General features: G+C 34.8%; 1 protein-coding gene across 7 annotated transcripts in view; it reads right to left on the bottom strand.

Moving 5' to 3' along the window:
• The window catches only part of ccny (cyclin Y), a 52,015-nt gene that overhangs the window by 13,380 nt on the left and 20,927 nt on the right, over positions 1 to 17,708 (bottom strand). For 2 of the 7 annotated variants that reach the window (XR_015524682.1, XM_087309062.1), the window contains exons 2-7: positions 6,434 to 6,508; positions 6,023 to 6,043; positions 3,916 to 3,950; positions 2,276 to 2,379; positions 1,533 to 1,568; positions 408 to 465 (exon numbers count right to left, since the gene is read on the bottom strand). Coding sequence is in view for 4 of the 7 variants with exons in the window: in XM_087309062.1 (XP_087165188.1) it covers positions 408 to 465; positions 1,533 to 1,568; positions 2,276 to 2,379; positions 3,916 to 3,950; positions 6,023 to 6,043; positions 6,434 to 6,508 (329 nt within the window). In the remaining 3 variants the exon portion in view is untranslated. Of the gene's footprint in view, positions 1 to 407; positions 466 to 1,532; positions 1,569 to 2,275; positions 2,380 to 3,580; positions 3,605 to 3,915; positions 3,951 to 6,022; positions 6,044 to 6,433; positions 6,509 to 17,708 lie in introns of all 7 variants that reach the window. The other 5 variants (XR_015524681.1, XM_087309061.1, XR_015524683.1 and 2 more) reach the window with 3 other exon arrangements.

Raw genomic sequence — 17,708 nt, 5'->3', positions numbered from 1 at the left:
AGGAATCATGTGACATCAAAGACAATGTTAATAATGATGCTGAATAATATACTCAGTAATGATGCTAAATAAAAAAAGAAAATCTGTAATAATGCTTGAAAATAAAGTCATTAATGATGTTGAATAATAAATTCAGTAATGGTGCTAAAATGCTTCATTAAATACCAGGAATAAATTACATTTCAAAATATATTCAATAAGAAATTTGCTATTTTATATTGTAATAATATTTCACAATTTTACAGTTGTTTTATTACTGTATTTCTGATCAAATAATACATTTATTAATAAGTTTTGATCAAAATAAATAATTTCCAATCCCAAACTTTTGACAGGTGGAGTAATTCAGTAGCTTATATAAGCTGCAGTAATAATAATAATTTTAATGATAATAATAATAAACTTACTGAAAGTGGATGAAGCTTTTCATCAAAAATGTCTAACAGCATTCGCCCGTCCACATTTCTGAAAGAAGAGTGAATGGGTATTAGATTAAGCAAGACTTACAGTCTAAGCTGTATTCTTATAATGCATTAAAGAACCAGGAAAGAAACGTCTGTTGTGATAGACATTCAATGTTGCCCAAACCGTGTCCTGAAAGTTTCTTTAAAACAGCTTTGAAGTTTGAAGGTTATCAAGCATTAAGGGTTTATATGGTGTTAAGGGTTTGAGAAAAAGACACAGAATAAAGTACACTGCTTTAGATACCAGACAGACAGATTGACAGATGAGTGAACGCGAATGGATTAGCACAGACATGATGTTAGATGGATGGAAAGACACACAGATAGATAAATAAACAAAAAGTAAATAAAGAAAAGAATACAGACATTTAATTAATATACAGAAGAATAAACAGACAGAGAGAAAGATAGACACAGGCAAACAGACAGATATACAATAGTCCGTCTGACAGATAGATTATAGATAGACAGATTATAAAACAGATATACAGATACATATTATAGATAGAAAGATAGATAGACAGACAGATAGATATATTAGATAGATAAATAGACAGACAGACAGACAGACATAAACAGATATATAGGTAGACCGACAGATGGATTATAGACAGACAGACAGACAGATGAATGAAAGAGACAGACAGCTAGACAGTCAGACAGACAAAGCAGGAATTTACCAATGTAAGATCCTCATTCTGAAACCACACGGACACAACCCAATCAAATAAAGCTCATACAAACAGTTCATTGTACAAATCATACTGATAGACATTTTCCTAAACAGGTCTGTCACTCTGAACTAGCAGACCAGGCAATCAATCTCTCCCACAGTGCACCGCAGCACATGTGGACCAGTGAATTAGGATCTCTCTTGGTAAAATGAAACTCCAGTGTGTTTTTGAAAAGAGCGACACACTGCAGGACTTCATCAATCCAATCCTCAAAAACAAAACCATCCTTTCATACTGTTGTGGAATCATTCAAACACACACACACACACACAAACACACACACACACTTCCCTTGGCTCCCACACTGATCTGATGAGAGTCATCTCAGACATACCTGTTCTTTATGTGGTAGTATATTGCGAGGGCGACACTGCAAACAAAACAAAAATATAGGGAAACATTGACAATGTATCAATAAATAAAGACGCAACATCAAACCTGCAGCATTTATGTAAAGTCCTATATTACATTAGGACTGAACTGAACATTTTAATCACCATAAAATGCACATAAAAGAGCAGACTGTACATGTTGATCAAGCAGAACTAACTAACAAATGTAAAAAACATAAATAATAATATAAAAAACATAAATAATAATAATAATAATATGAAATCGCAGTGATATACTGGTATTAGTAATACTACTACTAATAATAATTTAATAATAATATATTTTTTATTTAATGTTGTTAGCATGCTATTAAGAAGGTTTTGCAATATACAGAAATTGTATGTATGCTTATTAAAACATTAAAAGTACAGATATGATTATATGACATTAATTCATACATGCATGTAACCAGAGGGCACTGTTACACAGAGAGAGAACAAGTGAGTACACATGAGGAAAATGTATAACATTAACATAAAAATCTGCCAGATAGCTCACTTCCTCACTGAATCAGCTCAGATGTGTTGCAGTTATTATATATAAACACTGCTTAGGAAAGTTGCAAGCCTTAATTTCTTCTTGTGCAAATCAAAACCTCTTTCCACTGCCTAAAAAAAAGCCATTTTAAACTTTGAAAATGAATGAAACGCAGCTCTATTACTGTTATATGGAGGTTTCTAGTACCATTTGATGGTGTATTTGAGGTTGGGTTGGCTGACGGTGCTGTCGTCTAGGAAGATCGTCGAACATGAGCTGTACTTCCGTCTCATTGGACCAGACGGATGTTGCTAAAAGACAAGGACACACACAAAATTACAAACTAAACATCAGTCACTCTCATGCACACACACAGATTCAGCAAACAGACTGCAAATTAGGCCACCTGCAGCCCCAAACAAGCCATTATCATCTCATTTATACCAGAGTGACTAGCTTAATGAGTATGTGAATGTGTGTGTGTGTGTTAGTAAGAATCCCTGCCCAGTACAACAAACAACACACTAAAGTATTATGCAACTTGCTAACAAATTTATAGCAAGATATCAAACGGATAAGCCACATTAAAGGGACAGTTCACCCAAAAATAAAGGTCTCTGTCATCAGTTAGGCTACTCATCCTCCACTTGTTGTAAACATGTTTGAATTCCTTTCTTTGTATGCAAAAGAAGATAATTAGGGGAAAATGTTGGTAGCTTTAATTGCATTCAAACTTATGTGCAAAACTGGAATACCGATGCAAATGAAGCAGCGTTTTCATCCAGTGAGTCAAAGAGAACAAAATCATCACTTTCTGGAAAATATGTGACAAATATCAAAAGGAAAATGTAATTTACAGCAGAGGTAGAAGCCACTGTGGGCCTTTTTTCTTATATGATAAATTATGTAAGCTTATTATGACCAAACACAAAAGAACACATGGTGGCTTTTAGCAGATGGAGATCCAAAACAAGGTGTCTTAAAAAGTATTAAAAGTTGATTAATCAATTATGAGAAAATTAAGGCCCTTAAAAGGTTTTTAAAAGTCTTAATTGAGTTTTTACGTGGCCTTAAATTTTGTTCAAGCTTTGTTTAAAGTGTTTGACTCCAAAAAAGCATAAATATATTTGTGTTCCTTTTAATATTAACAACAGCATGCTCAGTCCACGTGATGTCATGTAATTTGTCCACGTCCGGTTGATGTCACGTAATTTGCGACAAACAAGGGAAGGTAATGTGACACTTGGTAATTGTTGTGGTCTAAAACCAGGCGTGACTATTAACATCCATATTAGAAAAAGAAAATAATATGATCCAGTGGCCACCAGTTTCCAACATTCTTTAAGAAAATATGATTTTGTGTTAAACAGATTTGGAACAAGTGGAAAAAGAGTACATGATGACATAATTTTCATTACCAAGGCGAACCCTTTAATAAATCAATAAATCAATGTCAAAAGAGACACAACAGTTTAAGGAAAGGAAAGAGTAGAGCAATAAGCAAATATTTACCTTTGACTCCGCAATGTGCGTTAACTTGCAAAGCAATAAAAGACATTAAAATGGGAACAAAACAGCAGCTATTCATTGCACATTTAGTATGAATAGCATGCGCTAATGAAATGAAGAAAACCAAGCCGTGCATTTGAAATCAGTTCTATCAGAAAACAAAAGAACAGCTGTTACTGATGCAAACTAAAAGCCTCATGCAATTCTGCGTTCTGCATTCTCCTATGGTGGTGGTGGCGTGTTGATTTGATTTGTTTTGTGGGTGAAGTGATGTCTTTATTGTAGACACAAGCACAATTAGAAATACACTACCAGTCGTCGATCCTGTAGTTACTTACATGGTTGACATACAGGCTTTTCCGTTTTTCCCGAACTGTAAAGAGAAGCGCATAATTAGTAACATGTGTACAACAGTTGGAAGTTACTTAGACAAAAACACACGGGCCACAATTAACATCAAGACGGAAATATCTAGCAAACTGTTAGTCGCCATTTCATTCATTTGAGGGGCAGACAGAGCAAAATCTGCTGTGATTGGTCTTTGTGAAATGCTTCTCTGAAATAAAAAAACTCTGGCTAGTTTTACATTGAGAGACTTGTTAGCATCAAGTCTGGTCCACTTTGGTCTAAAGTATAATTTGTGCATGCTAGCATTATGTACACAGTCTAACACACAATCTTGTGAATTAGAAAGATTCATCCTGGTCCAATGGGGTTCATATTACAAACCTGCACTCCCGGGAGCCAATGCATTGAGTGCGGCAGGGGACAAGAATTGATAAGTGAATGCTCATATAAAGTCCTCGTGTATGTGCGGGTTGTGATTTCTATACAAAAATGTTTAGTGTATACACATGTAACCATATTCTAACATTTATACAAAGCTTTTTTTATTTGCTAAAGTTTCAAGAAATGATTCTAGCACACAAAAATGCTCAACACCTACCTATATTTACAGATAAACATTTGCCTTTGAAACAACACTGAAAGCTAGGCTGATACACAGAGTAACCAATGATTGTTTGCATTTGAAATACCTTGGCACACCTAACAGATGAATTGGGAGTCCGTCAATGTAAATGGTTGGGATGTGTGTCTTATTTGGGTTTGTTGACAGACGCTCATTCAGCAACATCATACAATCTCACTGTAATGAGTGTGCATGTAGAGTAAATGGCCGTTTTAAACATTGCAGTACCGACCTGTACTGAACTCGATACTTTTGACAACACTACTTTACATCTGAATCCATATGATACCTTTAGAACACTAAAGACCTTCAGACAACAGCAGAGTGAACAAAAACCTGCGCAGCCAGACAAACGGGACAGATTCACTAACATGTCAACATGCAAGAGCCCCTGATGGAGCTCAGTTAAGCGCAAACGAGTTTAATGGCATCTGAAAACACTGCCATTATGTTTTAAAATGACATTAAAAAAACTGTTGTTGCTCAATTAAGCGTCTTGCAGTGTGACTAGCAATTATCAAACCACGATAAAATATCGATATCATCTATACAGAGAAAAATAGTGTGATATGAATTATAGCTCATATCATCAACCCCTAATTTGTACAGCCAAAGAAATTGGAAATGTAAGCCAATTTTGGAATCAAATCGTGACTTCCAGATTCAGATCGTGAAGTCCCTACAGATTAACACCCCTATCTAGTAGCTGTAAATCATGGAGTTTTTCCTTTTGCTAAGATGTAATTTAGTTGGCTACTGGCTAGTTTTGTCGTATTTGGACACATGTTAGCAAGAAAAACAACTCAGAGTGGCTAGTCAGTTTCTTTTCAGATATAAGCAGTTTGACTACACATTAGTGTTGTCAAAAGTATCGAGTTTGGTATCAAACAATACTGTAATTTTAAAACGTCCATTTTCACACTTCTATTTCTGTTGAGCACGCAAACAGTGGCCAATCTACTAAGTTTAAGTATGCGCTCAACATGCCTGAAATGTTAGCGATAAATGGCCGATTTGAAACATTGCAGTACTAATCGGTACTGAACTTGATCCTTTTGACAACAGTACTTTACATCTGAATCCGTTTGATGACTTTAGAGCACTATAGACCTTCACACGACAGCAGAGCGAACAGAAACCTGCGCAGCCAGACAAACGGGACAGATTCACTGACACGTCAACATGCAAGAGCCCCTAATGGAGCTCAGTTGAGCGCAAACGAGTTTAATGGCATCAGAAAACACTGCCATTATGTTTTAAAATGACATTAAAAGGAAAGGGTTGTTGCTCAATTAAGCGTCTAGTGAAGCAGTCAGCTACTTCTGTTAGCTAACTACAAAATTAGCAAAGTGTATTCCTGAACAAATAACAGCTTGCAGCGTAATAAAATGCAAAAGTACAGACATTCTGCATTGGAAAAAAAGCTTGAAGACGACACAGCAGCAGACTAACAAACACGCTGAGATCAAACGTACCTTTCTTGTTGGGCAAAAGAACTGAAAAACAAGAAGGTTTCTAAATTAAATCGGAGCATGGATAACAAGGCTGGCATCTTCTTGTGCTTGACTTTTCAGTTCATACGCCTCTAATTGTGTTTGTATTACTGAATAGCGCATTTATAATGTTGGTGGAAACCACAAGACGTCTGATGGACCACAGTCAGAAAACATTGCATTTAAAGAAAGCAGAAATTTCAGAAATTTTCAGAACTTTAGCCTGAGTGGAAACCGGGAAACCGTGTTTGCTGTTAAATCAAACTATTACTGAAAGGAGGGAATGTTTGGGCCATCTGTGCCGCTGCCTCCTGATTGGTTTGGCTGATTCGAGTGTAGTTTTGTTTTAATTAACCTTCTGAAAACACGAGTCTGTGTGTTTGTGTGTCTCACCGTCAGTCTGAGACTTGCTGAGGAAGATGGTGCTGGCGCGAGGATGATCTGAAGGATTGTACTCCATGTTGAGCTCTGAGGAGAGGAAAGAGAAAGACCATTTATTATTTAAATAAAGACTTGATCTTGATTCCTACTGAAAAAATAAATAAATACAAGCTGAAACATGGTGCTCAGTGGTTAGCACTGTCGCCTCACTGCAAATCGCTGGCTCGAGTCTGGGCTGAGTCAGTTGGCATTTCTGTGTTTGCATGTTCCCCCCGTGTTGGCGTGGGTTTCCTCCGGGTGCTCTGCTTTCCCCCACTGTCCAAACACATGCGCTATAGATGAATTGAATAAACTAAATTGCCTGTGGTGTATGTGTGTTTTTGTGAATGAATGTGCATGGATGTTTCCCAGTACTGTGTTGCGACTAGAAGGACATCTGCTGTGTAAAACATATGCTGGCAGAACATAAGTTGGCGGTTCATTCCTCTGTGGCGACTTCTGATGAATAAAGGGACTAAGCCAAAGGAAAATTAATGAATTAATAAAGACAAGTTGTGTTGTCCTATTACTGGAATTTGTTATTGTTGGCCATGCCGTTTTGCAAACACTAGGGGGCAGATGCTTGAAGGAACCATTGACAAAATGTATACTAGTTTTTACATATTTTTAAAACAATCTGTATTTCTATATAGATGCTTTTTGAATTCTGCTAATACAAATAAAGTTCATGAAAAATCTTAAACGTTATTTATTCATCATCAAATTGTATTTAATACAATTATTTTGTAATTTAAATTATATAATGTTCTATTATTATTATTATTATTATTATTATTATTATTATTATTAATAATACATACATGTATAGATTATAAAATATATCATATATAAATGTAAAAAAATAATATATTAAAATATAAAAATAATAATATTGAACTTGTGATTATTGTAAGTCTATTCAATGACAAAATACAACGTATTTGACAAATAATAATAATAATTTTTTATATTATGGGTGAGTGCATGTGCATAAAATACACATAAATACTCCAAAATACATAAAATCAGCAAACTAAAGCATGGATCAAAACAAGAACAATGATAAAAAAATAAAGTAAACCTTGCTTTAGGGTTTTCGGTTGAGTTTAGTCTTGAGGATGAGAGATCCAACAATAAACTAACATAAATAAAATAACACTACATGTTGTCTTCATTAGCTGTTTCCATCCACCTATTTTTATGCGCATGTTAGATATGTGTATAATAAATGGTTGATGGAAATAGCAAGATGCACATAAATTTTAGAAATGTGCACAAAAAAAGCATGCATATAACTGAGTAGGATAGACTTTTTATTCAATAAGATAAGATAAACTACGATGAAAACACTGTTACCGAACAAATTCCAGTATGCGCATTAAAAAAAGTCATGTGATCCTGTTATAAGAGATCATGTGATGATAAAAATGTGCGTGAATAGATAATCCAGCAGGCTGAGCACATTGTAAAGCATCTGAAATGTTGTTTTGGTCATTTGGTCTTCAACCATTTCAGTATTAGTTTTAGGGCTGGGCCGCTAAACAAAATTATATGGAATCGCGATAAAATTTATGTCAATAACAGTGATAAGCTTTGGACTTTTTACTCTACATTGATCTAAGAGCCAATCACACTGCAGAAATGTGCAACAATGGGAATGCAAAAGTGTGTTGATATTAAAGATCTATTGTATTTTCGGCAACCATTTAATGGACCCTCAAATTTTTGTGGCTTCAGTCATTGTTGTGGTACTCTAAAATCTCGAATATATAACATTATCATTCAATATGGAAAATAAATACCGAGATTGCATTTTTACCATTTCGGCCAGCATTTTTACCATTTCTTTATTATATTTGAATGACCTCCAGAATTGTCAAGAGCGTCTGTACGCCACATTTCACACCTTCAAATTCATTCTTTACTAGCTGCATTTGTCTTCTGCATTTGTCTGAATTATAGTTCCTGGTTAATTATAATCCTAGCTTGACGTTGAAGATCCTGACTATTGCAGATTCTCACAGTGATGCTGAAACAATATACTGTGCAGCCATAGCGCGCGCACACACGCCATGAGGAAGCAAGGACACAAATGCAAACCAGGAAAAAGAAACCCACAGTTCAGACCCCAAACACCCAATACTAAAACACATGCTCAATATCCTTGTGGTGTCAAATGCAGCACACACACATGCAGAGATTGAGCAGGCTGCATGAACAGTACAGAAAGCTCATCAGAGACGCCGCCGTTGTATTGTGTGTTAGTCTTTTGAAGCGGCGTCTTTTATACAGAAGAGCCTCTTGAATCTGAATGGAGACGTATGGAGGAGCAGATTAATAAAAGATGGAGCTGTGTAGGAGGAGAGAAACCTGGAAGATGGAGGGAAAAAAAGAAAAAGAGGGCAAAACTGTGAATGTGAGAGCTTTATGGGCAGCTGGTCACGCAGTCTGTAATATTAATGTGGTTATTGAGGAAATGTGTAGACTCGTGGTGAGCGTGTGCAAACAGAGGAGTTTTCAATGGGATTGAGTCATTTCCTATGTGTGTGTGTGTGTGTGTGTGTGTGTGTGTGTGTGTGTGTGTGTCTGTTTGGAGGGTTGGGCGTTCAAGTAGCAGAGTTTAAACTCACACACATGCACACAAATTTATGTTGAGAACTAACATTATTATTACAAAAAGTAATGGATTTAAAGTAATGGATTAAAAGTATTTTTTTTTTTTACAAAATTAAGACAGAATGATTAATGAATACGTGAATTATGAATTTGGCATTATATATTGTATGTTTTAAATACAAACAATATCTATATTTTCAATTTGAATGGTTTCGTTTTTCATTTTTAGCAGGCAAAATGCTGGAGTGTTTTTTTAAACATTGATGAAAATATGTGATGTATATGTGAAAAATAATGTTTAAACATATTACTTTATATTATATTCTATTATATTAAATTATATATTTTATCATATATTATATTAAATGATATAACATATATTATATTACATTATATAATACATTATATTAAATTATATATTATATTATATTATATTATTATATTCAATTCTGTATTATATTACATTACATTATATTAAATTATATTATATTATTATAATATATTAAATTATATATTACATTACATAATACTTTATATTAAATTATATATTATATTATATTATTATATTATGTTAAATTATATATTATATTACATTACATTATATTAAACTATATATTATATTATATTATATTATATTACATTATATTAAATTACATTTATGAAATAAAGAAAATAGTTCTAAAGTTTTTTTATTTTAATATTTGTCGCTAGTTAATCATGAAATGATGATTTTGTTTTCTTTGACTCATTGGATGGAAACGCTGCTTTATTTGCATGTCTTTTATGTGATATTCCGGATTTATATGTACATTTAATTTACATCCCTGGATGGAAACATAGCTACTGTCTTTCTTTTTATAATTAGTCTGTTTACAGCAGCTTACAAACGTGCTTTTATAAGGTTTTACATAGTATAAATGCATGTAAAATATACTCTAAATGTCTTTTTTTTCTTCAATAAAAAGTTAGAAGAGTATATTGTGAAAAACGCTTGTTTTTCATAAATCATGCTGGAAAAATTGTTAATTGAATTGACTACATTTTTTTCCACACTGTTCCAGTTACTATGACCATTTATGTGAAGCTGCTTTGACACAATCTACATTGTAAAAGCGCTATACAAATAAAGCTGAATTGAAATTGAATTGAATTGAATTGAATTGAATTTTTAAAGGAATGTGGATGCAAACAATTTATATGTGCTGAGTTTAAACAAACTAATTAAGTTGTACATTACTAGATTTAATTTGCTTGTTTAAATTCAGCCCATATAAATTGTTTGCAATTATTTCCAAATCCAATACACCTTTTTTCCATTGTAGCAAAAAAAAAAAAAACATTTAAATTAATTATTTAATATTTATGAAATTCATCAGTTTATTTTATTATATTTTTATTAATTAAAACAAATAAAAAATGCATTTAGGATATGAATGATTTGAGTCTATGGCTTAATATTTTGAAGTCAATATTATAAAATATGAATCAATTGGGTCAATGAATGCTGGTGACCTGAATTATGCCTACAGCCCAGTTCCCCGCAGCAGCTGTGTGGAGCAGAGACTGGCATGATGCCCAGCGGATCAGCACTGCCCACAGCGGACAACACTATACTGACTGACCACTGAAGAGCAGGAAAACACTGACCAGATTACACACACACACACACACACGCACGCGCACACACACAGTGTCAGAGATGAAAGAGTGTTTTCTACAGGTGGTTAATCAAGCCTATTCACTTGTGTGAGGCACAATCAGAGTTAGAATTATATAATGCATTTACAACATTTTTTGAAAAATAGAGAATGATTTTGTAGATAAACCCAAATGTGTGTGGGCACACACTCACACACACTTTTGAAATGCAGAAATACACACTTTTTTTATAAATGTGGACGCACACACATATACATGCATGTAGTACGCATATTGAAATGCAGAAATGCACACTTTTACAAAAGTGCTCACAAGCATGAACACATACACACTCAGACACACTTTGAATTTGACAAACATCCACACATACATGCACATGCAGACACGCACACACACACAGAAACACACTATTAAAAGCAGAAATGCACATCTTTACAAACAACCACATACACACGCACACACTTTTGAAATACAGAAATGCACACTTTTACAGATGTGTACACGCACGGACACATACCATGCACATGCTCACACACACTTTGTAATGCACTTTTACAAATGTGCAGGCGCATACACACATGTACACACACTAATGAATTGCACGTTTTTACAAATGTGCACACACATGCATGCATGTGTACGCACACACTTTTGAAAGGCGGAACTGCAGACTTTCACAAATGTGCACACACGCACTTTGAAATGTACACTTTTACAAAACTGCACGCGCACACAAACAAAAAAACACCAGTCACATGAGCTGCTGAAGAAAGATCTGAAGTATGTACTTCCTTATTTATGAAGACATCATTTTTATTATTTTAGGATGTGCCTGTCTTGGATCTGCTGATCTGTTACATAACCACAATCCTGAGACAGTGTTTTCAGTCAACAGCACTGAAAATTATTCAACCTGTTTGTCAACTTTGACTGCACATACACCACGCTGTAAGTACATAAATAGAGTAGATTCAATAATAAACACCCTAATTAAGATTAATTTCATGTCAAAATTGCACATCAAACTAACTTTATGAAAGCTTTACCGTTTTGTCATCAGCACATTTTTGTAAACTATTTCTTAAAGTATTGGGTTTGTTTTTTCTTCAAATCAAAATGTTTCTCTGTGTTGTCCAGTTCCAGCTGAAGCACTTTAAAGTCTCCTGGGTTTGATGTGGTTTAATGGAGATGTTGAGCTGATGCTGAACTCACTGAACTCCACAGATCTTCAGCGTCAGTCTGACTGCTGCTTGCTCTCTCTCTCACTGCTGAAAATCAATCATGACTGAGATCACTTTGGATTACTGATAGTCTCATTTTGTACTATTTATTTATGTGCTTTATATACAGTTGAAGTTAAATTATTAGCCCTCCTGTGGAGGGCTAATTCTTTTACTAATATTTTTTACTAATAGTTTACTAATATTTCATTCTTTTACTAATATTTCCCAAGTGATGTTTAACAGGGTAAGGGAATTTTTCAGGGTAAGGAAATTGTGCACATTTGTTGTATGTATGTACACACACGCATACATAAAATATTTCTGTCTGGTTCTTGAATCTGATTGGCTGATAGCCGTGTGATGTTCTGCAATATCACCACTCGTACAGCCTCTTCATTCTTGGGTATTACTCCGCCCACATAAAGTGACGGCAGATCAATAAACTCACTATGGTTCGACAAATATTGCAGCTGTTTGACAACATAAGACCTTTTTAGGAGAGAATGTAGTTGTTTGGATTGCAACTATGCAGTTTATTTATAAGGACAGAGCCTATTTTAAACATTTATAATTAGATAAAAACGCGTCAGCGGCCATCAGCCTGTCATACTGAGCAGAGTAAAAATGGTTGACATTCTGCCACAACATAGTAACATGTATAAAACAGGTAAGTAACATTCTAAGTCGATCTCTCTCTTTTGTATTTTGTAGTGCTGTATTTATACTATAGCAATCTGGTAGTGTTTGCTTTGCTTTGGCTTTTTCGGGGGTAATTATTGAAATCTCCTGATTGCAACAGGAATACTGGGAAATCTCTGTAGATTGTAGAGGGAATTTATTCTGCCGTTCAGCCTTATAATCTTGAAATATCAGCAAAATCACTTGGTTTGTCATCACTTTAGACATTACGCTAGAGAATCATTCAAATACTAGCTCTAAAGTGACGTTTGTGAAGCAGCAACAGTCTCTGCTGTTCTGCCGTCAGCTGCAGATGTGAATGAAAGGTTGAAGAAGGTAGTTCATCATACCAAAGGGTTTTTGAGACTCTGTGTTTGATTTTCTTTTTAAACACATTATTATGCCGTTGAACAGTTGTATAAATGCAATATCACACTCGTAACATTACAATATAGCACAGAAATGCAGCCTCGTGCCAACGCACACCTCCCACCAGTGCTGACATACGGCCATCTTGCACTGCTACTCGTGTGATATTGCTCACTTATAGATTTTTTTTTAATTACTTGATTTATATATGTGTTTTTGTTTTTTTTGGTATATGTTTGTATTTATATGTAATAATTGACTTATTTTATTTCAAATTTATTTTAAGCATTTAATGTGACATTTAAAGTTTTTTTGTTTTGTATTTTTGGACCTATCCCAGCAATCAATCAATCAATCAATCAATCAATAAATAAATAAATAAATATTTTTTAACTTTAAAGTTATCACTGGAACTAAAACTTGGAAACTTTCCAATTTGGAAAATTACCAGGTATTCATTAGAATCTACAGGAATTAAAGGGAATTTATTGAAATAAATTTTAGGTTTAGAGAAATGTAAATAAAATGTCATATCCAGATATAAGTATAAATATTGGTCATAACACAGGATGTTGTGGGGCATTTTTTATTTTTTTGAAGTTGCAACCTAAAATGGATCATTCTGTGACAGCTTTTCTCAAAATGCATGAAATTATTTGCTTCAGTACATGAATCTTGTCAAATGTTTTTTTTTTAATCTCAAGATCCACTGGACTGTAAAAATCCTGGAGGGACTGACTACATTTCTTCTCCCTTGAATTTAGTTGATTTAAGGGGAACTTTAAATATGTCTGAGCTGAAATGTATCCACAAATGAGATGTGTGTGCCACTGTTGCGTTTACAATATAATTATAGGCATTCTATATAATAACAGTAAAAAAAAACATTGAAAAACATTGAAAAACAATTATTCCACTGAAATTGCCTAGATGAATAATTAGCATCAATACTGCCCTTCAAATGGACACACTTGGTGGTCATAGAGCAAACAACATCCTCAGATGACAGGAAGTGATGTCATGTTTCCTCAATGTAATCCTAGAACACAAAAGGCCCTTTCAGTTCACGTCTGTCAGAACTGAAAGCGTCAATAAATCAAATATCATAACTAAAAATGTGTGTGTGATTTCTTCAGTGATTGTGTTTGAGTCATTCTCTGCTGTGAATGAACCATCTGTGGCCCAATCACACTTCCTGTCAGCTGACAACATCATATCCTCTCTCTCTGGACACCATGTCTCAGCCGCCGCTTAGGGCTGTTGTGTAAACAATGGTGATTTGCATGAAAAGACAACAAGGCTCAATTGTGGGAACATGGGCTGATTTGGGAAGTCTTACATTGAAGGAAGGAGATACAACAGACTGGGTGATGAAAAAAAGAAGAAGAAAAGGTTTATTTTAGTCCTTAAGATGGAAAGAGGGATTTAATAAAAGTAAATAATTAATGATAAATATAATTGTTTAATTAATTAATTTAAAAAGCTAGCTCTTTGCAACTCTCACATGGTTGCCTACTGAAGCTAAGCAGGGCTGCGCTCGGTCAGTAACTGGATGAGAGACCACATAGGAAAGCTAGGTTGCTGCTGGAAGTGGAGGCCTGCAGGAGGCGCTCAGCCTGCGCTCTGTGTGGGTCCTAACGCTCCACTATGTTGATGGGGACTCTATACTGCTCAATGAGCACCATCTTTCGAATGCGATATTAAACCGAGGTCCTGACTCTCTTTGGTCATTAAAAATCCCAAGTTGTCCTTTGAAAAAGAGTAGGGCTTTAACCCTAATAATAAATACAATATATAAATAAAGGAAATATATAAATAAAAATAAAAATAAATAAAAATAATAAAATAAAAATATGAAAAAAGATAAACAAATAAGCAAAAAGAAGTAAATAAATAAAATAAATGCATGTTAAATAAAATACATAAAAATTGAAAGTAAATAAATAAAAGATAATAACTTTAAAAAATTAAGTGAAAAATATAAAATTAGCATAATCAAATATTAAAATAAAGTAAATAATTAATAATGAATAAATTAAGTAAAGCAAGTAATTTTTTTACTTTATCTTTACATTTTTTTTAACTTTATCATATTTTATTTTCTTTAATTTTAATGTACTTAAAATTGTACTAGAAAAAGCAGTTTGAACATTCTTCTAAACACCTCATTTTGTCTTCCATACAAGTAAAGGATTCAAACAACATAAAATACTGACAGTAGTTATACAACTATATACATATACAACTATTTCTTAAACGCAAGTGCAGAAAAGAGCAGGCGAACAGACTCATCACGACTCAAACTACACACGCTTCTCTGCAGATCAGCCAACACCCTCCTCATCTCCTGTAGCGCTTTATAGAAAGGGTTAAATAAATCAAAGGATCGCATTGTGAACGCGCTGACGCACTGCAGCCATTAGCAAGGAAGGAAAGTCAATTGTGTTTCCCACACCAGAGAGAGCGAGACCGTGCTTCATTCGAACAGCTCTTCTGCATCAACTTTACAGCCTGTAAATTACAAAACACTCCTTTAAAACAGTTATTGGACATCCAAAGTTGCCACCATTCTTCTGAAATGATGAGCTATAATGTGCGACAACATTTATATCAACTTAGGTAAATATGAGGCACATCTTTCGGTACAGACATGGATGGGGATGATGAAATTGTGGTGTGTGTATGTGTGAAGAGAGAGCAGTAATTAGCCTGTGTTAATACTTTGTTCGGTCTTATGGTTTCGTCCTCTCCTGTCGCCTGGGCAGCAGCAGCTCCATGGAAACGCCAGATAAAGGACAGTGTTAATGGTTCGGCCTCGATGTTTCTCTCTGTGAGAACATGTGGACTGTATTTGATCACGTTATGCATCTTGATCAATTAATTCCATTTATATTTGACCAATAATGCCCTAACAGACTAAGCAGTTTAAATTCCAGTATGGAGTGCCACAGGGATCTGTCTTAGGCCCTCTCCTGTTTTCAATTTACAGACAAACTAATAATTATTCAGACACCAGATCAAATGTTTGATAGGTTTCTTTACTATAGTGTGTGCTTGACACATTGTATATAACATATCATAAAACATATTGCAAATAATAACATACAGCAGGTCAATTGCTTTATCCCTTATCAACAACACTCAGAAATGAAAGCTGTTAAACAGATTTCTGTGCTAGAAAATCTATGCTGTTCCACATGCTCATTGTTCACGTCTAAAATTAGCTGAAGATCAAGGAAACTCAGCAGTCAAAGAGCAGAAATCAATAGCATCTCTCAGAAGTCCAACTAACAGCTACTCATAAAGCTGTGGTAAATCCTGAGGGCTGGTATGTGTGTGTGTTGTAATGTGCCAGCACTGTGTGGCAGCTGTGACTGGTGTTAATGTGTGGGCAGAGAACAGGCCAGCAGCACCTGCTGAGGGCATTAGAGAACACATCAGAATCTGTGCAGCGCTGAGGTGTTAACAGGACCCTGATCACAACACGCACTCAATGAAGATTCACACATATGCTCAGAGTGTGTGTGTGTGTGTGCGCGCGTTACGGCTGCACAATATATCATTTCAGCATTGATGTCTGTATGTGCGCAAATGCAATAGTCACATCGCAGGCCTTCCAAGATGATTCAATGGCCTCAAGTTGTGAAAGTGTGAATCAGGGGGTGTGAGACATTTTTTTACACATGGATTGGCCACCACAAAGTCCAGACCTTAACCCAATTGAGAGTTTTTGGGATGTGCTGGAGAAGACTATGCCAAGTGGTCCGACTCTACCGTCTTGGTGAAAAATCTGTGAAACTGCAGATGCATGTTGAGTTGGGATTGTAGTTGAGCATGATTCGCAGTTGAGTCACTGTAGAGTTCAATCACAATAGACTGAAAGTTTATCATTTGCGTGTGTTTTTAAGGCATGAGACTGTGTGAGCATTTCAAGAGAGTTTAACGTAAGCCTGCATGATACTGGAAGAATATACGATATTGTTGCTGAGATAAAGAGATTTATTACGATACAACATTTCCCTAGAAAAATGCTATTTTTATTAGGTTTCAAATTATTTATTTTATGATATTCAAATTAACTGGTAAAAGATGTTTTTCAGATCAAATTCATTTTAATACAGATTTAAAAACTGTGTCAAGGTGCAAACTTTTACTTTTAAAACACTATGAATGAGTGAAAACCTCAAAGATATCCAGACTGAGTTTTCATTTTGCGCTTTTGATTTCCGTCATATGTGTTTACTTTTAACTCCAGGTTCAGCTTATGGCTGCTTTAGCTGATAGCAGAACAGCAACTACTGGGAAGGTGGGGATAAAGAGAGTAAGGGGGCGATCACACTGAACGTGCTTTTTGCAATGAGAGGTGCTTTTTTTGAATGATTTATTAAGGGCTGCGATCAATTTGCGTGCTGCTTATGCACCCTGCGCACCTTGTGTTTTAACCACCTGCTGTTGTGCGGCTTGCGCTCACAATTGAAAAAAAAATTACTGAGCAGAATAAACGCATTACGTCAGTCACAGGATTTCCATTGAGGTGACAGCAGTGTTTGTGTTATCATGATTACTACGGATACTTTTGAAGATGGAGGAGAGTCTACTACTCACTCTTTTGAGTTATCCAGAGCTGTAATACTTTACAAATTTTAAATATCATAATATTATTTAATATTAAAATTACAACAATATCAACAGCAACATTCGCG

Source organism: Danio rerio, chromosome 24 (assembly GCF_052040795.2).
Source record: "Danio rerio strain M-AB ecotype USA chromosome 24, GRCz13ab, whole genome shotgun sequence".
Lineage (NCBI taxonomy): Eukaryota > Metazoa > Chordata > Actinopteri > Cypriniformes > Danionidae > Danio > Danio rerio.
This window is presented reverse-complemented; position numbering and strand designations above follow the sequence as displayed.